Source organism: Strix aluco, chromosome 6, assembly GCF_031877795.1.
Source record: "Strix aluco isolate bStrAlu1 chromosome 6, bStrAlu1.hap1, whole genome shotgun sequence".
Taxonomy (NCBI): Eukaryota; Metazoa; Chordata; class Aves; order Strigiformes; family Strigidae; genus Strix; species Strix aluco.
In genome coordinates, this window is record NC_133936.1 from 29630752 (window position 1) to 29656209 (window position 25458).

General features: G+C 48.7%; 1 protein-coding gene across 6 annotated transcripts in view; it reads left to right on the top strand.

Annotated features, from left to right (window-relative positions):
• The window catches only part of NRP2 (neuropilin 2), a 90055-nt gene that overhangs the window by 41804 nt on the left and 22793 nt on the right, over positions 1–25458 (top strand). For all 6 annotated transcript variants that reach the window (XM_074829340.1, XM_074829342.1, XM_074829341.1 and 3 more), the window contains exons 8-14: positions 4589–4733; positions 5019–5368; positions 6470–6614; positions 10296–10412; positions 12960–13112; positions 22878–23140; positions 25014–25110. In XM_074829340.1, coding sequence (XP_074685441.1) covers positions 4589–4733; positions 5019–5368; positions 6470–6614; positions 10296–10412; positions 12960–13112; positions 22878–23140; positions 25014–25110 — 1270 coding nt within the window. The remainder of the gene's footprint in view (positions 1–4588; positions 4734–5018; positions 5369–6469; positions 6615–10295; positions 10413–12959; positions 13113–22877; positions 23141–25013; positions 25111–25458) is intronic.

Genomic DNA, 25458 nt, shown 5'->3' on the forward strand with positions numbered 1-25458 from the left:
CTTGTTATCAGCTAACCTTCCTGAGAGGTATTTCAGGTAGATGCAAGAAGGCAGGTTAAATTGCTGCAAAGAGCCGAGTATCTCAGCTGTGCATGGAGCTGGGGACGTCAGGGGTGTTTGGTGCTGGCAGAGAATATTGAGGATGACTCCTTGGAGACTCTTGTGCCTTCCCTTAGGAGCATTCCTCTCTCAGTTCTTAATGAGGTCTCCTGTGTTCATTCACCTGAGGAGGGAGAGAAAAGCTTTCAGTCCTGTGGCTTCTTTATCTGGAAAACTCAGGAAAAGCCTGCATGATCATCCAGTAGGCCACAAGTGCTTCTGCACAGAGACATCGAGGTGCAGTGTTTGCCCAGAAGCATCCCCAGGTCCCAGTCTGCTTCTGCTGCTTTTGCAGGCAGGACAAAGACATCAGGCTTTGGGAAAGGCAGCCCCGCACATTCAGCCTTGGTACAGTACCAGGGGAGAGTTACAGCCCTGGCTTTCCTAGCAAGGCTGCAGCTTTGTACTTCTGGGCCTGATATCTCCTTTGCAGGCTAACAGAGTGCCATCCTCATGTCCCTGGTGACTCCTAGATCAGAGTGGAGCCTCTCAAAGACACAGCACTGGCAAGCCCAGCCCAGCACGCTGTGCCTTGCCCAGACGGCTGTGCTTCATCAAGTGTTGCCAAGTATCATTTTTCTTTTACCTCCTTGTTCCTGGATTTAATAAATCCAGAACTATCCACCCTCCACTCGAGCCAGAATCCTCCCACCATCAAACATGCCCCATTTTATGCCTTCCCTATCTGACAGGGAAAATAATCTCCCCTACTTTTCTCCTTCATGCTTCTCTGTCTAAATCCTGAAGCCCTAATCCTGTTAGCATACTCTGTTCCAGGGCTCTGTCTCCACGGGAGTAACATAATCCTGCAGTAAATCTAGTGGGTCCAGAGAGACACATACATATGGACAAAAGCAGGGCTGCTGCCATCCTTGGCCTTCTCCTCTGCCTCCCCCAGCTGCTTTCTTTAGCTCCCCAAGAAATTGCATAGTGGCCCAGCAGCACAATAAATAAAGCGGGAGAGAGGTTACCTCCCGCCCCCTCCCTGACTCGCTGTTGCTTCGACTTCACGGCAGTTTTGTCTCCCTGTCCTTCACTCCCTTCACTCCAAACTGCTGTTGGCACAATTCCCATACCCACTGGAACTAATGTAGCTTCAGGAATCCCCCCCATCACCCTGCGGCAGTTCCAACACGTCAGAAATACAACTTGTAAGTGTTGGTGTGGAGCTTGCATGTGTGTGCACATGGCAAACTTGCTCACTTCTCCTCTAGCCTAGCCATCATCTCCCACCACTTGCTTTGTGCAGCAAATTAATTAGGCAGGTCAGCTCTCATTGATTATCAATTTAATTTTACATGTAGACCTGCCGACTGGACTAAACCGGAAGTAAACATAAAGTATATGGGGAGGGGATGGGCAGCTTTTTGATGTAGCAGTGAAAAGGAGTTCCCTGACTGCTTCTTGGAAGGTACATTTAATTTGTTAATGGTTTTCCCATTTGTCTTCTGGCTCCATCACCCTCAGTGCGTGTGCATGCGCATGTGTGCTCTCTGCTGAGGGTGTATCTATCTAACTCCCTAGATCACAGCCAGATTTTTTTTTTTCTGCTGGTGTAAATTACTGTGACTTCTTATACTTCGATGGCGATATGTTGATTTACACCATTCGAAGACTTGGCTCAAAATATGTGCTGAGTGGGATGGGAAGCAGATAGGATGGGAGGAATAGCAATGTTCTATTTTGGTAAGGGGGAAGAAATCTTTGCTTTCTTGGCGCTCCCAATTTCACACATTTTCCTGCTAGTTCTTCCCATGCCGTGAGTGCTAATTTGAGGCAGCATGTAGAACCTGTTCAAGTCAATGGGACTCTCCACAGTGCGCTCGGGCCCTGGGGTCAGCATTTTCAGTGCAGAGAAACCATACACTCAGGGTCAGACCCTGGTCAGCAGCATTGGGACCTGCGGGGTCATGACGCGTTTCCACTTGGGAAGGAGTCTGAAAGGCCAGGCATGAGGGAGGACCCCACTTCTCTAACAGCATTAAGCATCTGCCCTCTGAAAATGGCCCCTTTCTGTTATGCTGAAAAGGTGTGAAGCAATGACTTGCTACGATCAGTTGGGGCTTTTCAGAAACAAGGTTTGCTGGGGCAGATCCTGCCAATGCTGCTGGTACTAGAGCTGGAAGACAGGTGCCATTTCTGCCCTCATAAACTGGCAGACTGGAGTGTCAAGGCCCCGGAGCTGCGTAGCTTGTGGAATGTGATCTAGTCTGAGGAAATTACCGAGCCCCAAATCTAAAGCAGAATTGAGGTTGCTCTCGTTGGAAGCAGGTGGTTAGGACTAAGGTCGTGTAAGAGATTCTTTCAGCAATGCATGTGGTAGTGATAAAGTTTTTGGGCTCAGTCCTGCTTCTGCTTTCTGTCAAGCTTGACTTTGCAGAAGTCAGCAACAAATTACACTGGTGTAAATTTGGATTCTGGCCCCTGATGCTTGTATGTGTGAAGTGAGCTAAAAAAGAACAAAACTGGAAATATGTTAAACCAAAAAGAGCAGCAAACCTCGTCAGTGACTGTTAAACATGCTGGTCCATATGCAACCTTTGGCTCGTGGAGTCTTCAAACTGCTGATTGTGGGAAGCAAAGAGAGGTTGCCAGGAGAAGACTCCCCCAGGCTTGCTGCCCCCGGGCATCTGCTGGACCACCATCAGGAGCCACCCCCTGGGACAGAGTGACCTTTGGGCTGACCTGACATGCTGCTCCTTATACTAAAATAGTTGCACCGGCTCAGATAAACATTTCCTGTCATCCAGTGTTAGGTTCGGAGGTAAGGTGTTGCATGTCAGCTTCTGTGTTGACATAAAGCTGGAGGCTTTGTTGTAGTGTGGAAATGTATCCTTTCAGCCTGTGTGTGTGTGTTCCCACAGGTTTACAAGACACACACACACACACACGCATGCCTGGAGAGTGTTGCACAGTAACCACTCTTCTTACAGCCCTCCTGCTGGAAAATAGGGTATTTGGTGTCTGCTGAGCAAGGAAAAGGATGGGAAGTGGGGTCAGACAGGATAAGATAGGATATTAAAAACACATAAACCATGCTGTGTTGCTAAACGGTAGCAGCATGATATATACTCTCCAGATTAGCATTTCTGCTCAAATTCACATCAACCCCAAATCCCAATTACCAGCCAGATTTGCAACCAAGGCCCCCTGTGAGGTGGCTGCTCCCTGCCCTGGCAGGAGTGCCACCGTCCCGGGCTGGACAGTGATGTGCAGGGGCAGCCCAGAGCTGGTTGTGGTGCTGCAAACAGCCACTGCCCTCTCCACAGACACCCTCTGCACATCCTGGTGTGCTGGGTCCTGGCAGAAGAGCAGTAACATGTGCCTCCTGCAGGCCTAGAGTGGTGGGAGGCTTATAAAATTCTTAACGGCTATTCAAGGTGAGAGACCAGGATACAGCCTCACCTGTTTTTCTGTCCCGGATCACAGGGATCTGCAGCTGAATTGTTTGACTCTTGCCTCTGACAGAAGGAGATCAGTGCCAGAGATTACACTCTCCTGCTTCACTCTGAGATAAACTTAGCGGGAGCTCCTGTGCTTAACACGGCATATGCAGGGTAGGAGCCTGCAGAAGAGCCCAGCCAACATCTCAGTGCGGATGCAGTTCCTGGCTGAGATCGGAGGATACTCTAGTCCTGTCCTGAGAGCCTGCGTGCTTGGAGGGGAAGCAGGCAGTGCCCACAGCCTTGATCTGTGATCTTTAGTGCTTTATGCTAGAGGCAGGGAAAGGGTTGAAAATTACCCTCACATTGGGCATTTCCTCTTTCCTCCCTTTTCTTCCCCAGTATGGCTCCACAGCCTGAAACAAAAACACAAGTATCCAGTCCTTGTCCGGCCTGTTAAAAGGAGGGGTGTAACGTCCATCTGGTAGTTATTGATTATGGCCATCTGGTAAGGCAGCAGCCTTTTCCTATCATGTCAGATCATAAACTGTCATGAAAAGCTGTCTCTGTGTGGCAGGCTGCATGTGCACTGGAGAGGCAGGGGCGAGGGGCTGTCTGGGACGGCAGCTTGCCACCCCAGGCAGAGGCGACATCCTCCCTGCTTGTGCCGCTCCTTGCACATGACGCTTCCCCGTGGAGCTGGGTGCGAAGATGTGTCAGGATGTCACCCCATTTACCTGTGGAGGGGAGGCAAGATCTCACACAGTGTTCAGGGACATCTGGCCTTTTGCGTTGGAGCAGCTCTAGGTTTGGGGGCGAGCTCAAAGCAGCTGTGGCCTGATAGTCTGAGGTGCTTCAGGGTGCTGTGAGAGGCAGCGGGGCAGCAAGCTCCTGGATCTCCTACCTGATGGGCGAGTCCATCCACTGCACTGTCCTGTCAGCGGCTCAGCTCTCCCTGCCTGCCCCTGGGTGCTTGCCCTGGCTGGAGGCTGGCCCTGCCCAGAAAGCCTCTCCTCGGTTTTCCCTGCTGAGATTATTTCAACTGCTGGTTATTTCTTCCTGCCTGGAGAGGACATAACCATATTTGTGCTCCCTCTCCCTTGCAGACATTTCAGGCCAACGAGGACGCCACGGAGGTGGTTCTCAACAAGATCCACAGCCCGGTGCTCACACGTTTTGTGCGCATCCGTCCCCAGAGCTGGCACAACGGCATTGCCCTGAGGCTGGAGCTGTATGGCTGCCGCATCACTGGTAAGGGTCCCCTCCTCCCCTCGGCCTCAGCCCTCTTCCCTGTCCCTCTGACAGCCTGTCCCGCGGTGCTGTCCCCCACAGCTGTCATGGCTGCTTGGGGTGGGAACAGTGACACTGTGAGCAGCATGGAGACACCCATCTCAAGGGATCCGCTGTGGGGGGAGGCACCCAGGCCCCAGAGGCAAGGGGAAAGCGGCCAGTGCTGGTGCTGGTTTAGTGTCCAGAGCTTAAACCAGCGGGGAAAACCACAAGCGCTCCCTTCAACAGCCCTTTCCTTCCCTGCAGATTCACCCTGCTCCAACTTGCTGGGAATGCTTTCTGGCCTCATTCCTGACTCGCAGATCTCAGCCTCTTCCATCAGAGGCTATGACTGGTCTCCCAGCATGGCCCGCCTGGTGAGCAGCCGCTCAGGCTGGTTTCCCCGCATCCCCCAAGCCCAGCCTGGGGAGGAGTGGCTGCAGGTGGACCTTGGCATCCCGAAGAATATCAGAGGCGTCATTATCCAGGGGGCTCGTGGAGGGGACAGCATGACCACCACTGAGTCCCGCTCCTTTGTGAAGAAGTTTAAGGTGGCCTATAGCATGAATGGAAAGGACTGGGACTTCATCCAGGACCCCAAAACAATGCAAGCCAAGGTAGGCACTGCCTGGAGCAGCTGCAAAACAAGATATGTTTCTGGCTATCTTCAGTCTGCCTGATGGGGTCTTGGGAAATTAGCTGTCTCGCCCCACAGAGACCGTGGGAGTTTGGGTTGTCACCATGAAATCCCACGTTGGGTCCCCTGGTGCTGCTCCTAAGCTTGTACTAGAGGCTGTAGGTTCCACCTTGCCCCAGGAATGGCAGTTTTCCTCCATTTCTTTATTGTGGACCAGGGCTGGGGATGTGGACATTCTGGTCCTCCCAGCTCCTGCAGGTCAGGGCCCACAAGATGGTGTGTTCAATTATGTTTGACACAGGCTAATTACGTATTTTAAGGGGAAAGGTGCTGTTGTGGCTTGCACCTCTGGAAGAGGAAGATGAATCACAACTTCTCTTTGGGAAATTTGCTATATATGAAGTCCGTTTTGCAACGTTGGTGTGACCCTGAAATTCCCCATGTTTTTCCTGGATTGTTGGAGTTCCCCATAATCTTTCTGCTTAGCACTATGGGAGTGGCAGAGGGCTTGAGGAATAAACGAATTATCAGCTACTGCCTGTGCTGTTTTTATGCAAACTCATCTGCTTCTGAAAATTTGAATAAGTTTTATTTTTTCCTGATCCTACAAATGAGTCTTAGAAGGCCTAATGCTATCAATAGCCCTCTGTTTATTCTCCACAGACTTGAGTTCGTGCATGTAAGCTGAAAAGCAGCAGTTCTTGGACTGTGAGGAAAACTGAGAGTTTACACTATCCTAGAACATGCAGTAGCTTCTTTATTTGCCAAAGGACAAGTCTGATCTTATTTATATGTGAAGTTAGTGGATATTCCCCAGGCTTCCCCTGCATGGCTTGGATCAGAATCTGACCCCTGGATATAAAGCAGAGGCCAAGAGAGATTGTGCAAGTTTCTTAGAAACAGCCTGTCTGGTCCTCTTGAAGCTGAGGAGGAACAGCCCCATTTCTGCTCAGCTGGACGTTATGGCCCAGAGTCAGACAGCTAAACTATTTCAAACTATGACAGTGGCCTGCCAGACCCAAATTATCAAGTCTGGTGGAGGGATGCACACATCACTTGCCTTTTCTCTCTCTCTCTCTAGCTTTTTGAAGGCAACATCCACTACGATATCCCTGAAGTCCGGAGGTTTGACCCTGTTCCTGCCCAGTACGTCCGAGTGCACCCGGAGAGGTGGTCCCCAGCAGGAATAGGAATGCGCCTGGAGGTGCTGGGCTGTGACTGGACAGGTAGGAGCCCCTGCGCCTCTGCCCACTAGCTCCCTCAGGGCCACAGCAGGCACTAAACCAGCAAGGTGCAAGTGTAAGGTTATTTCTCCTCCTGATGTCCCACCTCAAGGCCATGCCATGTCAGGGAGGCTGCAGCCATGAAGGCAGGACCTGCAGTGTGGCCTGGCCCCATCTTTTTACTTAGACCTTAAAAAGAACTGTCCTTGATGCACAATGTAGCAGCAATGTTTGGACCCCAATACAAGCTTTCACACAGAGCCCCATGCAGGATGTTGTGCAGACTTTCCCAGTCTGAATGTTAGATAACATTTAGGCTTTTTAATCCAAATCAACAAGATAAAAAGTAGGAAGAGAAGCAGAAGAGGGGTGCAGTGACCAGTACAGGTATCTTGACCTGCCACAATAAGGCTTTGCTGTAAAAACAACTGTCCCTCTCTCATTGAACCCCATGTGGAAATCCTTTTGCAGACAAGGTTGGGGATTTAACTCTACAAAGTCTCTACAACATTCCTAAGACCAGAGAAGTTTGTTCACTTTTTTTGCCCACCTGTTTTTCACAAGTGGTATGCCTTGCAGCCACCATTGTTTTTAATACAGAGGTGAAAACTGTCTAACATGCTCACTGGGATCAGTAGAGGTTGTGCCTCTGACCCTCTGAGGCTCAAGGTGATTGAGTGCTACATAGTTTCATCCCCAAAAGCCAAAAATGCACCCAACAGCTCATTGGGTCTGATGCTAGCTTTTCAGTGCCGGAGGCTAGTTGTCCCTTTTTTTAGTGTATTTTATTTTTTAATAATCTGCTTCAATCTGAATCTGGTGTCCAGATGTCCGTGATAAAGAGGTATGATTTCCATTTTATAAACACATCTGTAGAAGGCGTTTTCTTGTAAGAATTCCCATTCTAAGAAGCTTAAAAGACACAGAGCTTTTTTCCACCCTTTTGTGGAGCCTTTGCTGTGATGTGCTGTGAGATGCATTACAAACACTTAACAGCAAATCACACAACTGACGTACACACAATTAATAATGATCATTTGTCACCTTTGAAGTCAATGACAAATCTCCTCTTGGACTGGGAATCCGTTGTAAATGATCTAAACTTTAAATCAAGATTAGATCTTAATTTAAATCTTACAAGATCTTTGGGGTGTTGCAGGAGAAGCAGACACCGTGTCTTTCACGCAAGCAGTGGGAGCTGAGGCTCCATGCAGAAGTCAGGCAGCTCCCACATCGCTGCTTCCTGCAGCTCCTGGGAGTCTCCAGCTGCCAGATCTCTGCAGCCCATTGCTGGCTGGTGCATCACAGCGCTGCGTCACTGCTGCAAAGGGAGGCAGTCACACAAGACGCCCAACCATGTACCTGACAGCCCCTCCATTGCACTCCTTCAAATTAGAGAATGAGGGGTTTGGCATCCTCAACTTCTTGCTATTTTTGGTCCAAATTTTCTTTTACAGCTATGTCCATGCTCGGTTTCAACATCAGCAGCAACAGCCCGTGTTTTTTCCAGGCAGGGTGCTCTATGGTCATTTCCCAGTGTGGCTGTCTAATCATTTACACATTGTAATGTTTAAAACTCAACTGCCAAGTCATAAATATTCGTAGCTTTATTGATCTACAGGAATTCAGCTTTGTAATCAGAGCAAGGCTTGTAATCTTGCAGATTCACCATGTTATAAAAAGCATTTGTATCCCTGATGCAACCTGGGGAGCAGAGATAGCCCATGGCATTATCTGCATGCTAAATCCAGTCTGGCCACATGCAGCAGTCCTTAACTACGCCAAGATACAGCTCTCCTTTGCTGGGAGGACCCAGGCACGTTACAGAACTGGCTGTGAAAACCCCGGCAATTGCACTTGCTTGGGAACAAGATTAAGAGGTGGATTGAAACAAGCTGATTGAAAATATTTTCAAGTGAGGGCCTAAGCCCATGTGTACCCTACCCAGCTATTTCTATTTCTTATCAGCAACAGGTATCTTAATTACTGAGTCAAACTGGTAACTTAACAGCAACTGGGCTCACAAACTGGTTGGCTAGTAACTCAAAAATTGGGAAGCAGGCAGTCAGCAATTGGCTTCTTTCAAAGACCTGCCAAAATTTTTCCTCTGAAGAGTGGAGATTGATGAACGTTCACTTGCAGCTGGTCTTCTCTCCTTTGAAGTTCCAAACATCTGGTTTCAATTGCTCAGTGACTTTGCATTTTGATCGGCAGTTACCACCAGTTGCACAGACACTTGCTGGGCCAGGGAGAGAGAAAGCGAGCAAGCAAGACCTCTCTTTTTCACTTTCCATTTCACACATCACGTTATCCTCCCTGCTATTTTCATTATCTCTTGTAACCATCGTGTTGCGGCTCTGCCATGGTAACTGATTTTTCAAGATATATTTCTGCGGCTTGTCCAGGGCAATGCAACACTGTTGATTTACATCCGCTCAGCATCTGTGTCCCGTATGGGACTTGGCTTTCAAGGTCCTTCGACATTGTCACATTTCAGCTATAAATCTCAATATACAAGAACAACAACCTAAAAAAATGTATCAGCTCTAAATAACTTGCAGCTTTTGATATGTTGCCTTCACCTGCTGCTTTTTTTTTCTTTTCTTTTTTATGATATATTTCTGTGCCTGGCTGCTTGCAATTTGCTTCTTGGTTGCGTTTGGACTTTTATGGGGTTGTAACAAATTTGAACTTACAAATTAAAAGACTTTGAGGTTGTTTGGTATTTTATCCTGAACAAAAGACAACCACTGGAAAAAAAAAGAAAAGGAAAAAAACCCTGAGAGTTTATGTGCAACATGTTTAATAACAGGAAAATAAAAGGGCAGAAAGGAGCCTATGGAAAATATTCAATGTATTTAGCCATTTCCTCCTGTTTCTGGCTTTATTAAATGATATCCTGAAGGGTGCCGACAAAGAAACACAATCACACATAACTGAGCAAAGCAACCTCTTTTTAAAAGTGGAAAGAGTCAAGCCTGCTGTACTCCAGTTAACGCACCCATAAAAGGAGAGACTGCTGGAACCTAATGTCGTTTACTGTTGCTCTTAATATCCTTCCCTTTCTTGCTTAAATTTCCCCTGACACCTGCTTGGAGGTTGTTTCACACGGGCCATGTTGGAGAGAGGGAAATTGGACAGAGACACTTTGAAAGGCTAGTCAGGAGCCTGGAGTGTGAAACCAGATGCTTTCTGCAGTGAGCCAGAGCACACCAGGGGATCCTCTGGGTCCGTTTGCGGTTACGTCATTTGTGGGTTGAGTGACTTGTTTTATAAATTGGCACAATTGGTGGGAATGTTGTGTGTGTTTTTTTAATGTGTTATGTGCCTTTATGAAAGAAAAAGACATTCTGTCTGTGATCTCTCTTATCTAGTAATGACAGCTAAGCAGATTGCCAACACAATTGTAGATTAAAAAATTAAGAGAAAAAGTAGCCTATATGCCTAGAGGAGAGCCTTGTCCAAGGGCAACTCTAAATCAAAGGAACTCCCATATGGAAACAGCCAGTTCACTTGAAGTTCAAACCATGCTGACACTTGTAGCACATGGAAATTTCATGGTATTCTTGTTCTATCTCTTCCTGCCATTATAGAACATGAGAAAAAGATTTTTTGCTTAGTTTCCTCCTACCTGGGCTTTTTGTACTGTCTATTGCAAATAGCATCTCTACTCCATTTTTTCAGATGTAAAGCCCACTGCAGAGACGCTGGTGCCCACTTTGAAGAGTGAAGAGACCACTACCCCGTACCCAACTGATGAAGAGGCAACCGAGTGTGGTGATAACTGTGGAGAAGAGGAGGGTATGTATCAGAGCAGCACATCTCTATCTCAATAAATGATTGGTTAAGAGCTAAGTAAATACTCTTATCTTCCCATTAGCTCCTATACATGGGGCTGATTCCTGGAAAGCTTAGAGTAATATTGTTAGTGATAGGCCAAGATTTAAAAAAAAAAAAACAACCACCAAACAAAACCTCCCAAAATCTGATAAGTTATATCAAGAAAGGATGCAAGAGCAAGAGATAGCAGCTAATTCAGTCCCTAGGGTATGAGACTTGAAGAGCTGCTCTCCCAGCTTCCTTACATGACCTGAAGAAACTCATTTAGTGCCCTGTTTAGAGCCACCTCTGTTCCAGATCCCCTTGGCTGGGTGTCATGAATTCAGAAGGTGATTCAGGGGAGCAATTCAGACTGCCTCCTGTGCAGGGTTCCTTTTGCAGAGGTCACAACTGTGGGAGTAAATCACGACATGTAGAGAAGCCTGATGACCTGAACACCTGTCTGTTAAGGATCATCTTCCCTAATATCAGCTGCTTAAAATTTAGGAGAACAGTCTGGGCTCCTTGTGCAGCCAGTAGAGAGAGGGAAACACTAACTCCAGGCAGGAGTTTGTCCTCCCAGCCTTAGATTTGCTGTCAGATGTACAGGGAATGCTTTGGTATCTGTGGCGCTTGCTTGCCTCTTCTGACTGTAGAAGAGGCTGAATGTTAGTTTAGACTACATGCTGTGGTTGTTAAGAGACAGTGCTGGGGGAGGACTAATCATCTCTGCCTCAGATCCCTACCTGTAAAAGCAGATGCCATATTCTTCTGCTCCTTGCAAGGGGGGTGTGAGCATCTAAAGCTTGTGAAATGTCCAGATTAAGGGGAGAGGTCTTGACAGAGCTGTGCAGGGCACAATGTGCAGGAGATGCACACCCCTAGGCACGACAGCAGACCCTGGGCCTCAGCGCTGGGGCATTTGCACAAGGACTTCAACGAAAAATCTCATGAGGAAAAGCTATCCTTTGAGATAGCTCCTAGAACTTCTATCACGTCAGCTTCCAGTCCCAGAGAAAAAATTAATGGGTTTTAAAATAAATAAATTAAAAAAGGAACATTAATTGGCTTTTTCACACCTCCCATCAGGAATCTGCCGTAGTTCAGTTCTGGAAGTGCAAGTTGCAAGAGTAGCTCAAAGAGCTTGATTCTCATTGCTTTGCCTCAGTAATAAGCCTGTGCAACCCTGCTACCATTGAGGCACTTGGGAAACTGCCGAGAGGAAATTTAGGCCAGTAATAGTCTCTGCAACAACACTATTCCTGGGTGCAGTCCAGGGTGAGAGAGCGAGCAGAGTATGCTGTGGAACCAGCCTCCCTGTCAGCTTCCCTCAGATTTAGCAGCAATTTTAATTCTCATACTCCATAAACAATGACTGTGTTTCTCTGGACAATCAGATTTATGACAGCCAAACAGAAACAATGCTGCTCTGCAGGGTATGAGATCAGATTGGAAGAAAAGGATCCATGATCTGCATTGTTTTATTTCGGAGAGGGAGCACGTAAAGAAAGCCCTCTGCCCCTCACAGCAAAGTTCCCCTGATTCCTATCGCTTGAGTCACTCACCTCTTTCTGACTATCACTCACTTTGTGGGCACTGTGATTTAAAACTTCCTCTTTGCTCAGGAAAAACCCGGCCTATAATTGGACTCTGACGTGCATGTCTGCTGAGTGCTTGGGATGGTCTCAGACCATTTCTGCAGCCTCCGTGTCTTATGGCTGCCTCCCAGACCAAAGGAGCCAGCAGCTGCCTCACTGCTACATGCAGCCCCTGGCATGTGCCCTCCTGCCCACAGACCTGTCTCTGCAGGAAGGCTCTCCAGAGCTTTTAAAGCTGTTGACACAGGAGAATTAGCTCTGCTCCTGTTTCACAGATGAAAAGTTAAATGACTCTTCCAAAGACCATGTGGTGAGTCCATAGCGGAGTTAGAAATAGAGGCTGGCTCCTTTCACTCAGAAACCAAAAGCTTGAGCTCATGGTGGCCCCACGTTTCCCCTGGTAGCATTTCCATGAGAAGGTAGGAAGCAGTGAGTGACAGCTCGCCACGTTGACAGACAGCTCCCGTCTGGTGCAAGTGGCTAGATCTGTCACTCAGGAGCTGGGTTTCTGGAGCACTTGAGATTCTCCTTTTGGAGCCAGAGCAGGAACTGATGAGCACAGGGCACTCAGGAAGTGCTCTTCCCTGACATTTAAGAAGGCATTTAATATTTGACCACTCTAGGGGATGAAGAGAAGGTGCTGATTAGAGTCTGGAAGCATTTGGTACTTGCTTTTATATTTGCTTAGTTTGGTGGATTAGCCTCAGGACGTGGTGTGAGCATTTTGATGATGCAGAACTTAAGGCTGATCCCTGGAGCTGACGAAATCTGAGATAAGTTAAAAGCATCAGTGTGAGTGAGATTTCATGCTTTGTTCAGTACTTATGACTTGCCAGCTATTTTAGGTTTTGGGTTGTTTTTTAATAGCAACCCTTCATGGGTAGGTCACTTTTTAATCCAACTTTATTTTGCTTCTGTTTCTTTTTATAAGATTTTCACCTCCCTGTGAACTTCAACTGCAACTTTGATCTCCCTGAAGACCTGTGTGGTTGGTCACATGACTTGGCAACAGGTTATACATGGTCTTTTCAGCCTACAAGCACCTGGATTGGCAACTCTGAACCAAGCCCTGAGACTGTGCCTGGTAAGATGGTTAATACCACACTGAATCAGGGAAGAGGGTGGGGATGGGTCTTTCTCCATGTGAGCAGTATGACTGATTATTGCACAGCTATCGAGAGTTGTGAAGGCTGTGCAGAGCTGAACATTTTCTTTTGTGGAAGCTTTCAGATGCTTCGCTGTATGGTTCATGACTTATTTATAGGAGTGTGACCGCTGGCACTGAATTATACTAACTATCCTCTTGAGATAGTCTTCAATCAGACAGTAGGCTTTGAATCCCCTGTGACCATGAAGGTTAGCCCAGGCTTTGTTCCACATCCTGAGCCAAATGTCTTCTATAGGACCCAATGCTTTTTCCCCTGAATGCATTTCCTCTTTTGTTAGAGATGCATTTCTTCCTCCCATATGTTGCTCGGATTGTCTATAGCCTTCACCTATTCTGCACTATGGACTTTCATAAGCTGGATTTCAGCCTCCTCCAGGTGAAGGATGAGTTAAGCCCTAAGAATGCTGAAATATGCCAGCTTCTTGCTTTTGACTTTTGCTCTTTTTCTCTTGTGTGCTTTGGAAGCAAAAGATTTGCATGAGCATGGCAGAGCCTAATTTATGGAGGATCTCACTGAGATGTGCTGGCATGGGTTGGAAGGGAGCCTGCCTCTGGCAGTGCGGTTGATCAAGTTCTTCAGCTTATATCTTGGAACTCACCCCAGGACTGGTGCCCTTTCCTTACCCTCATTGACTTTGTGGCACGGGTGGCATGAAGAACATTTGCCAGTTTCCTTATAACAGTAGACTGCGTCACCATAGCATCACTTCTCTTCACTATCAGTCATTGCTTATGAAACTCTAGGCTCCCCCAGGGAGAGCTGGCTGATCCTACCTGTCTTCAGCTCTGCCCTGATGCCCAGTGACTTCAGTGTCTGCACGCCATGCGCCCAGGGAGCCGTGCATGCTGTGGGCTCTTCCCTGCCCTCCCTCTGGGAAGGTTGAGTCTCAAGATGCAAACATTCAGGCGAACCTGTTAGCCACCTGGCAGAGGCGCTGGCCAGATTGGCAGTGCCGCCAGCCAGTTGGAAAGCCGTGCAGCCAACACCTGGTAGGCAGTGCTAAAGAGGAAAATATGTATTCCAGAAACATATGGGAAGAGGAGAATCTGCTACATCTCCACACACAAATCACCCCCACACAAATGCACACATCATTTCTCTTCAGCTCCTGAGGTGCTCGGCATTTTTCTAAGAGACACAGTAATGCTGTAAACGCAGCCTATATGGACATCTGACAAATTCTTTGGCGTGACATAGGGTCACAGTGCCTGCTATGGAGAAAAACATTTTCATATTTCAAGTGTTTATCTCTTCAGCATTTGAGTGCTTTAGAAGATTAATATCTGGAGCTCAGTGGAGCCTCAGGCAACAGGAGAGAACACTTACAGCCAGCCCCAGACTTAATAACCCTCCCCATCTCATTCACTGTAATAATGTTTAATTAATATAAGCCTCCTGCAAGTAGGATAAAAATTACTTATTTTTATAACTCAGACTCAATTTTTCATTTCATTTCCTCTCCCCCGAGTCTCCCTACAATTAGTTGTCCGTAGTTTCTTAGAAGGCTCTGCTGTATGTGCGCATGTGTGTGTGCACAGCCTGGGAGAGGCTGGTGCTGCCTCAGACGGCTCAGCACGCAGTTTTTACCCTTCTTCTACCCTTTCTTCTCTTTCTAGTCAGTTATGAATTGCAAAACCTTATTGCTGCGGCCGGGGGATTGTTTTCCTGTTGTGTTCATTGATCTGGTTTTGTGCCAGTGTGGAGAGCTCTCCCTTAGGATGTTGTGCTGAGCCAAGCATCGACAAAGGTGCAGGCAGGCACTCAGGCCCTGCCCACACGGGCTGTACAAGCAGAGGAAGACAAGGAGGTAGCAGCTCCCGGGGGCTGAAGTGTCTTGCCCACAGCAGTGGAGGAAGTCGGTAGCAGACGCCAGGCACAGGCTGAGGGATGGTTGTTGGCCCTGCCATGGGATCAGCCTCCTGGCTGGGTCAGGCAGGGATGTGCCCTCCCGGCGGCCATGGCGCTGCCATGCCCACGCAGTGCAGGGCTGCAGAGGGGCTGGCATGCAAAGGCATTGCAGCCATGCCTCGCTTTGGTCCTACTCTTAGAAATTAAGAAGACATGACACAAAAGGAAACAACTATTTGCTTTTTTCCTCCCTGCACAGCTTTTAAAAGCAACTCAAGAAACATGAAAAAGAGTCGATGCCGGCCCCTCGTCGGGGACAGAATCGAAGCATTGTTTGGTTCACACTCCCCCATTCTTCCCCTGCCTTTCCCTCGTGCTCCCTCCAGCACTTTGTTTCTACTTAGAAAATTCATCCTCAGACTCCAGGGAACGAGGAATGAAAAGCCCTTGTTCGGGGTGGTCTTTTCTTGTGAATTCCCCACCCTGGGGTGAGCAGTTGGGTGAAGGAGAGCAGCTGTGCTTGGTTTAGGGGCAGGGCAAAAGCTAATGGGAACTCAAAGCTGCTGGAGCCCAATTTACTCTGATTTAAAGGTACTGGTCTGGGTTAGAGTCTGTGGCTGCTCCACAGTAGCAAGGAAATATGCTGTGCCTTTAAGAGCCATGTGAGATGTGTTTCTATTTCTTCTGAAAATGGCAAAACAAAAATTAAAATAGAAGGGAAAAAAATAATAATGAAAGGAGGAGCCCTGGCTCAGTCTGCATGAGAGAGAGAGGGAAGGAAATGACCATGGTGAAATATCCTCTGTGAGGCACTTGATTAGAAAAGTCTGCTGAGAGACAGGCCTGAATTCCTCAGATATCTCCCGATTCATTCTATGTGCTGCATGCAATTCCTCCTCATCTTTGGCGCGGAGAACTTCTCGAGACTGACAAGACACCCACTGCTCTGATTCCACTATTTTTATTTCCAAGATACTCTTTCAGGCAGCTCTGCATTTCTTTTTTTAGCCCTGTGTTCCTTGGGCTCTTCGCACCATGGATTAGCTCCACGTCCTCTCCTGCAGGCTCCCGTTACGCGTCTGGGGACCCCATTGGTGAAAGTGGACCCAAAGTGCCCAACTCAGCAGAAACCCAGCATGGTTCCAGCTGTTACCCTGCCCTTTGCAAGCCTAGAAAATACTGTTGCTCCCTTTTTCATGCCCCGACAAGAGATTGCCAGGATTTTTCCCTCTATGGGTTTTCAGATGCTTCCCATCTGTAGAAAGATTCCCCTTAGCTGTACCTAGCAAGCTTTGAGGAGCAACAAGTTCAGGTTTCAATGAGGTTTCATCCCCTCTCCTGCTGCACACAATGGCAATGTGCCATTGGTGTCAAGATAGAGGTCTTAAGACGTGAAAATAAATCTAGGTTGGTAAGTTGGGCACCTCAGCTCTTCACCATCTTTGAATTTCACCGGGATCTTGATCCTGAAGGGTGTGAAGATCCTCAGTCTTATCCTTAGCTGGTAAATGCAGTTGCGTTGCTCTCAGTGATGCTACACTAATAAGACTGCACTGAAAAGCTGGAATTGGTGTGTTTTGCCCATTATTTTTCCCCTCTCCTTTTCTTGCAGTCATTAGGTAAATACCTTGTGGTCCTAGAAGAGCACTGTGGGGTCTGCACCTTTACTACACACTGCTTCTCATTTGGGTGAGCACAATGTCAGGGTCAGAGCCCTGGCAGCACTGTAAACCCTGTGTTGTTTGGATGTTGGCAGCTGTACATGCATGCAGAAAAGGATGCAATTTTAACCCTGCAGCTCTCCTGACCGCATAGCTCTTGGGCTGGGCTGCAAAAACCCACCGAGAGCTTCTGTTGTGGGCCATGGTCTGGCTGGCTTTGAGGGTCAGGAATGCTGCTCATTCGGGTTGCAGGCGCTGCAGGGAAAGGTTTATTTGTTTCAAAGCATTTCCAGCAGAGGAATGTTTGTAGTGCTCTGAAGTTTCATAAGAGCTTATTTTTTAAGGAAAACAAACGTTGAGCTGTTTTAAAGCTGATGGTGACCCTTTACCATTCCTGTGTTTTTCCCATGGGATCTTTAAAAGGGAAAGTTTCATATTTTTCCTGCAATCCATGAGAACTTCTGCCTGAAGGCCTTGATCCCACTCTGTCCAAACCAGCAGAAAGGTTTTCATGGTGTTAATAGAGCAGGGCTGGACTGAACTGGGTCTGCACTTAACTCTCTTGAGACTTACTCGCAGGGCTTGTGCCTTGGAGACATATTTTGACCTCTAGGGTCAATCCTGTCCCCTTTGAAGTAGGACGATTTTTGCACATGGGGTGGTGTGAACGTCAAACACTTCTGTGCAATGAGTGAGCAGCTGCACACTGTGGGAAGAACACGTACCTGGCTCTCTCTGCTCACTCCCCCCATGTGTGGTGCAGATTGCCTCTCAGCAAAGCTGTATGCGGCTCTCCTGACCGTTGTTTGCAGCAAACCCTAAAAAGTCATTTGTGCCTTGGCTGCCTGCAGCATGGTGGAGCTGGTACATCCTGGCACCCAGATCACAGGAGGTTTGCTGAGCATCGGCTGGGCTGTGCAAGTGCCCTGACTGCAGGCTAGGGCCAGGCTGTGGCTGATCTGTGGCTGTCCTCATGCCCATACTGAGAGAAGGGGCTTGGCCACAGTCTGTCGTTGCATTCCCAGCAAAGCTCCTGCTCTCCTGGGCTAGGCCAGAGGCAGAGGAGAAGAAACCATTCCTCTGGGTCTCACCCATTTCTTTGCTGCTTGCCTGTCTGAGTCCTTAGTCACTTTTTGGACCCAAACACCAGTGACACACACTGCCTATAAAACTGCGCTGGAATGCTCTCTGGAAATCAAGACAGTGTCTCTCAAACCCTAGTGCATGCATCACTCCATCACTTCGCAGCAGTGACTTAGCAGCCTGTGAGTCACAGAGCCCCATTCGGGAAAGCATCTGCACGCACGAGCGAGCCGCAGTGTGCAGCCTGTGTGGTGGAAGCACCGGCTCGGTTAATGCCTTTAATTGTGCATGCACGAACGCGGGGCGTGGGTGGGTGTGTGCACACCCTTTCATGTAGGGGCATGCAGGGCGCCTGCCAGGCTGGCGGTGGGTGCGACACGGTGGTAAGCAGCTCACTTAGCATAAATGTCAGGCTCTAATTGGCATTTGGTTTGTCAGGGACACTGTGCCCTCCCTGCGCTCCCAGGGAGGGGGCAGTAGGACTCACAATTGCACAGTGCTGTTGAGGATGTGAGGCTTAATTAAGAGAGAGGATGTAATGGCCTGTCCATTAGAAAGGCTCTGGAGAGCAGGCAGAGGGCTTGGTTCTGGGCAGGTATGGGGTTTTATGCCTTTTCACGGACTGATTTAGAGACTGAAATGGCAAGGACTTGGCAAGCTAATTAACACATAATCAAAATTGAGGGGATTTTCCAGCAGATGCAGTGATCTAGTTAATATAAATATTAGTTTTATGGAGGATTGATTTCCCTTCATAAATGAAAGACTGTCATTGAGGAGAGGCCTGTCACTGAAATTACAGCATCAGTCTTTTGAGGTGAATTTGCATGATTTGCCAAAAAATAATAAAAATATAATAACTATCCAATTTCAATCTGCATATTCATGCAGCTGCCATCCCCCTGCTACTGGAGCACCCTGCAGTTGTGAGGGGATTTGAGCTGATCCGCTCCCCGGGAAAGGCAAGGGCTGATGCAACGTCCACCTCACATGCCCTGGAAGAACAGCAGGATCAGGCCCCGCTGGGACATCCCCTTGGCCCTGACACAGCATGGTTGTGGCATTTGGGGCTGTGCAGGCAGTAGACGGGGGCTGGAGCAGAGGTGTCACCTATGGGATTTGGCAAACAAGAGGTGACTGCTGGTGGGCTGTGGTGCTGCCACTAAAAAACACTGTGAACCAAGCTCTTCAGTGAAGAGTGCAGTGACCTTTGGAGGGACATAAGTGAAGGCAATTCAGCGTTGGTCCTCCGTAGGAGCAGCAGCTGTAACTCAACGATACCCAGTGAGGGGGAAATGTGGAGGGAATGTGAAATCTCAGTAATTGCTTGTGTACATCCTGCCCAACATGTTTTGCTGGAAAACCTCCAGATGTGCTGCTGAGACCGATGAGGGAAGATGCTTTTCCTGGGAGGGCGGGTGAGACATGCAGGACCCAGGCACAGGCAGGCTGACCTTGCAGAGGGGGCAGCTGCCATGGTTCGTGCTTGCAGCCTGACCCAAACCGCGAGGCTGCATCCTCTGCTGCCCCTAATGTCCTCTCAGATGGCTTGCTAGCAGGAGGGAACGGGTGTGCCAAGAGGAAACTGCGTTGGCCAGATGGTTTGTTTGCAGGGCCCGGCTGGTGATTTATCCGGGACTCACTGCCGTGCACATACAAGCGACTCTGCCATCGTCTGGCTGGGGATGGTTGCGTGTTCACACTCCTCTGGCTCCCCTACATCCAGATGATCCCATAAATCTTCCATGAGATTTATGCCGTAGCATCAGTTGCAAAAACAGCGGTAGGTTAAAATGCCTGAGCAGGTTTGTCCTGCCTTTTTTGAGCCGGTGCTTTGAACTACCAGTGCCAGTTAGGTGGGGGATGTAGCTGCTGTGTTAGCTGGAATAGAGGCTGCAAAGCAAAGTTCTGGGAAAGAGATTAAAATGCATTTCTGATCCTGGAAGAATTGATCAGCTCATTGTTGCAAGGCTCCCTTCAAGTGTTTTAGCAGGGGAAATCAGCCTTTCAGGTGCTTTCTGTGCCAAAGGCTTCCATTTACTGTATCAAACAGAGCTACTGCTGGAACCACCGGGCTCCCACATGCTGTTCCAACAATTAGCTCCACAGTGCCCTTTTTCAGTCAGTCTCAGCAAATTCACAGGGCTTTTCAGAAGGTCCAACTAGCCATTAGAGTGATCCAGCCATTTCATCTTCAGATGACACAGAAAGTTGTGTCTGCTCGCACTCAGCTCTCCACTCCAGAAACCAGGAGTGGGAGTGTATGGTACCCAAACCCACTGCTACTTGCAGGTGAGCAGATGGGTTTAGCACCTGAAGACTGTGCCTCCCCCAGTCCTTTGGTCTGGGATTACTCTGTGGGTCCCAGCAAGTGCTGGGCAGGGAGCACAGGAGATGCAGGGCGTTGGAGGGCTCCCGTGGTTCTGGAAGAGCCTGTGTGGTTGAGGGGGACATTGGTTTTGGCTGCAGTTTAGGAGTTTCTTTGATTTAACAGCTTGATAGGAATGGGAACAAACAGGAGGTTGGTGTCATGCCTGGTGGGAGGGATGTGACTCAGAGGCACACAGGCTCTTTTGCTGAAGCAGTGGAAGCAGCAATGCTGGGTACCACCGGCTCCCAGTGAGGGATGCAGATCATGGCGGGTGTCCAGCTGCACAATTAACATAGTCCCCCGTGGTCAGCTGTGGGCTTTGGGTGGATCCGAGGATGGCTTGCATCCCTGCACTCAATCAGGCTGCCTAGATACTGGCATCAAAGGTTGGTCCTGAACTTTGAGGATCTGGATTTGATCATTTGTGAGTCTGGCTGGTGCTTTTATTAAAGATTTGCCTGTGAGACCATTTCAGCTGTGAGATAATTGTATGATCGCAGTCTGATTTGCTCTTCCACCTTGTTTGTTGTTGCTGCTTTTTTCTTGTTGTTGCTTTTTTCTTTGAAGAGGTTTGTAGTGAATTACAAAAAGAGGATTTTAATTCAGGAGACCTTGATGACTTATTATGCCTTATCGCTCCTTAGGCATGGAGTACAGCTTGTTCTTTTTTTTTTCCTTCCTCCACTTGTTTATCTCCCACATCTCCTCCTCCACCACTACCACTCTGAGGTAAATCATAAGAACGCTCCTCCATTAGAGAACGGCATGGTACTTTTTCAAGTGATTCACTCAAGCAGGAGTGGGCAAACATGCTTTCATCTTTTTTTATGCTACTGTTTGTTAGCATAAAGTGCAAAGTGGCCCAAGTACATTTCATAGGTGCTAGAAAATATTGCTGGAAAATGTTGCTCTTTCTTTGTGTGACTGGTCAGGGACAGATTTGTCCTTCACGCAGCAAAATCAGTGAAAGTTCATATGGAGTGGATACGCTTTTGAAATATTTTGATCATACATCCCAGGAGTAGAGTGATGGCAAATCTCTCTGCTGTCTTGCCCTAAATTTATTTTAGAAAGCTGCGTAGCTCACGGTGGTTGGTTTCAGCCCAGCTCTCTGGCAGTAACAAACTTGAAGCAGGGCCAGTGGCTGTGCAACCACTGATACATCTCCCTTGGGCTGGGTTGTCACTGGATTGCTGAGCGGCAGCAAGGTCAGCTGCTGTTTTCTGTGTGGGACCTGTCTTTCAGTGCTTGGGAACTGGGTTCTAAGTTCAGGTCTCTCTGGTTTAAGTTTTGGAGGTGTTTTGGGTGTACTTTGCAAGCATTCTAAGGGCAGACGCTGGTCTTCTGCCATTGCTGTGGGCACCAAAGTCACAGAGGGAACAGGGCAAGCAGGAGCCAAGCTGCTGCTCAGAGCTTTGCCCGTCAAGTGCAGCAGGTTAAGATGTGGGGAAAGAAAGTGACAGACCCTTAGGTGTGGTCCCGGGTCAGAGGTAACCCCCTCTGGGCTGCAGGAGGACTCCCAAGTGCTGGCACGAAGCACCAGTGACACTTGTTCACTGTGTAGCAAGAGCAAGCATGTTCATCCCTCAGTTGAGTGAAACATGAAATACAGCAATATCTGTCATTGGCCTGTCTGTGTCACCTCGTACTGCAGGAACTGCAGTCAGAGCAACCCAAGGGACTCTGTCCTGCCACTGGTCATGATGAGGGGGCAGGGAAGATCAGCTACAAACTTGGCTTTCAGTCTGTGCTAAGGGACTTCAGGCATCCAAGCTGCAAATGGGAAACTCCTTGAGGAGGCTTCTCATCAGAGAGGGCTGGAAACCACTGATTCCAGACCAAATCGGCCATGCCCAGGGATTTGTATCCATGGGCTTTTGCTGCTATTGGTATTCAGATCAAGTATCTCCAATTCCAGTCTCAGCCTTGAACTTCTCCTGGGATGTCAAATGTACCGAATCTCCTCTCTGAGGACTGACAAAAAGCATGGCACAATTTAAATGTAATATTAAAGCAAGTGAATCCCCTGCTGTATATATTTTCACTACCTTCAGGTTTGCAACTACCCAGTTGTCACCTGTGCATACTTCACTCACTGGATCACATCCTTCCTTGGTGCTGTGCTTTAGGGACTGTTTTGCTGCACTACAGAAAAACTGAGAGCCAGGCTTTCATTTTGTCATGCATATCCTCAAAACAAAATTGTCAGCTAGATCCTGGTTGTGGAATATTTACCGCTGGGGATGAAAAGAGGCAGGCTGAACACAGCTTGAGATCCCCATCCCAAGATGAGTTTTCAGCACCGGTCGTTAGAAAACCCACCTCAGGCTTGTTCACTGAGCAAGCTCCCAGCAGAATAAGCACACCTCCCTGCCAATGTCATTACCATGGCGTTGCTTCTTCTGACAGTCACTGCTCTTTAACTTCTCCTAATTATGTCGATTCTTGGCTTACCACTTTCTGCTTTTGCTGTCGGTCTCCTACCAGACGGTGGTGGCTGGTGAGGGAAGTGTGCTCCTCGATGCCTGCCCAAGCGGCACAGGACGCAGCAGTGGCATGGCTTGCTTGCACACAGAGGGTGCCAGTGCGAGACCCCACTCCTGCAGGCTTGGGTGTGAGATCCTGCCCAGCACTGCCAAAGCAACCTCGTAGGAGGTGAGACACTTGTTGCGAGTAGTCACAGAAAATAATACAGTGGTGTTTTCCTCTTTGAACAGACAGCAAGAATTACCTGCAGCTGCAGAGCAATGGAAAGAGAGAAGGCCAGCGAGCCCGGCTCATCAGCCCCACCATCTATCTACCCCGGAGCGCTGTCTGCATGGTCTTCCAGTACCAGGCATGGGGCAGCAACGGGGTGATGCTGCGGGTCTGGCGGGAAGCCAGCCAGGAGCACAAGGCGCTGTGGGTCATCATGGAGGACCAAGGGAAGGAGTGGAGGGAAGGCCGCATCATCTTGCCAAGCTACGACATGGAGTACCGGGTAAGATGCTCAGGGAAGGTGTGCTGGACCAGGCAGGCATCTCCAGCATCTTTATTTCAGTGTTTCTGAGCCAGGGCCCATTCATCATTAGGGAATGTGACTGTTTTCATTGTGTTTCTTGAGTTACCATAGTAACTAAACGACACTGTTTGTTATTCAGAGAGTGCCTGTCTTCTGCACAGACTTGGGCCTTTGTTCAGCCTGTTGCCTTTTATATTCCTCAAATCTCCCACTTTGCAAATATTTTCCCTTCTTTTTTTTTTCATTTTATTTTGTGGATTTACCCCCAAAACTGATGGTCATCATAGTCTGACCAGAGGCAGGCACGCAGCTCCAGGGAGCAAACCCAAACCCTGCAGCCAGGAGAAGTGAGAGGCTGGGAGGGGGCATGGCCAGCTCTTAAGGGTAGGCAGCAAATAGTCCTTCTCCAGCTCCGGCTGCAAGTGCTGACACGGGAGAAGGAAGAAGATTCGTTTGTGAATCCGCTTCTTGGATACCTTAGATCAGATCAGGGGGCTGGGTGCAGCGCTGTGGGATCAAGGCCCTGTCCCACTGTCAGGAGATCAGTGGAAGAGGAGGGATGAGCTGGAGGGAGCTGTGCTGCTCGCTGCAGCCGCCTGAGCCCCTCTGGCATGGCCGTGCCTGCACCCCACGGAGAGGCTGCTGCTTCCAGAAGTGCCTTTGGCGTGATTAGACCTTCTGGGCAGCGTGCCGTTTGCCAGGGAGCCAGGGCTACTGTTGTCATTTGTTAATGAGCATCAGCATGGCATCCAGCACCCTCCAAAACAGAAGAAAACATGTACTTGCAGGCTTGAGGCGACACATTGATGACCACCCCATCAAGGGGCCTTGCTCCAGCTGGCTCCCAGCCCCAACCCTGACCCAGGGCACTGCTGCTCTCAGGCCACTGACCCCTCGAAACTGCTGCCTCCCACATGGGTTGATGTCCCGAGCTTGGGACCAACAGCTCTGACACTGTCCTCTGAACTGCCCAGGCACCCCAGATGAAAGGGGGCATCTAAAATGGGGAGAGGAGGTTTGTTGAAATACATAACCCTAGGAAATGATTTGGACCCCTCAAGAGTAGGCAGGGAGATATAAAGCAAAAGCTTTGCACTGGAGCTGCGTGACTAGTTTGCTTGTGTGTGTTTGGCTTTTTAATAAAATACCAGTAAACACAATATGCCTACAGATAAGAATGATGGGCACTGGCTGACTACTTTGTTCGTTAAACGTGAATATACCCACATTAGCTAAATAACTACATCATTATGTAAATAATGCAAGTCTCTCCACTCAGCAGTTCTTAGAGCTAACGACTCTATTTATTTTTGTAAATATATTTTGCCTGTGATTAAGTAGGAATAAATTGACCCTTCTCCTCTAACATTTCAATATTTCTTATGTAATGTTGATGGGAACAGCACTTTACAGTTAATGTAGCTGTGCATTTTGTGTCCTTCCTTTCCTTCTTCTGATCATAGCCCAGTTAATACCATGGGCCAAATCTGCTGCTGCTCTTAAGTCAGTGTTACGCCACTTGCATCATTTGTGCAAGGGCCAGAGGGTGGCCTGCAATGCAGAACGTTGATTCACTGAGTCTTTATTCCATGCAAGAGGCATTTAATTGAACAAATTGCAAGCTGAGTGCTGCCAGGCCAGGTAATGATCTCTCTGCCAAACCCATCCCTGCAGAGCAGCTTTCCCGGGGCAAGGGGTGGCAGAGACAGGGCAAGGAAGCAGGACTAGTCTCAGGTCATCTGCGGGTGTGCAGGAAAAGCCAGGAGCAGATTTCCTGCCCTTTCCCTTGGGAGCAGCAACCACTCTCTGTCTCCCAGTTTAGCACTGACATTTCTGTCCCGATTTCTCACAGATTGTGTTTGAGGGATTTATACGCAATGGCCGCTCGGGAAAGGTCGCCCTTGATGACATCCGGCTAGGCACCGACATCCCGCTGGAGAACTGCATGGGTAGGTGCCGTGTACAGCCGCGGGGGCCAGGGGTGGCAGGAGCACAGTTGGGGCTGGAGAGCATTCGCTCACAGACTGCTGGTGGGCCGCTTCTCCCCTGCTTGAGTTACTGGGAGTTTCTGGATCTCAGCTGGGACTTCCCTTGTCCATGAAAGAAATGAGGGGGACTCAGTCTCTGGGGGACAGGGGCTCTGGCTGTGTTGGTGTGAGAGGCAGGAAGCACATGTCTCTGCTGCGCAAAGCTGAAAGAGCAGCTGAGGGTTACCGAGGACTATTCTATGTGATAAGGACATACACCAAATTTAAAAGGAAAGTGCTGGACAAAAGAAACCAGCTGTCAGTCAGTAT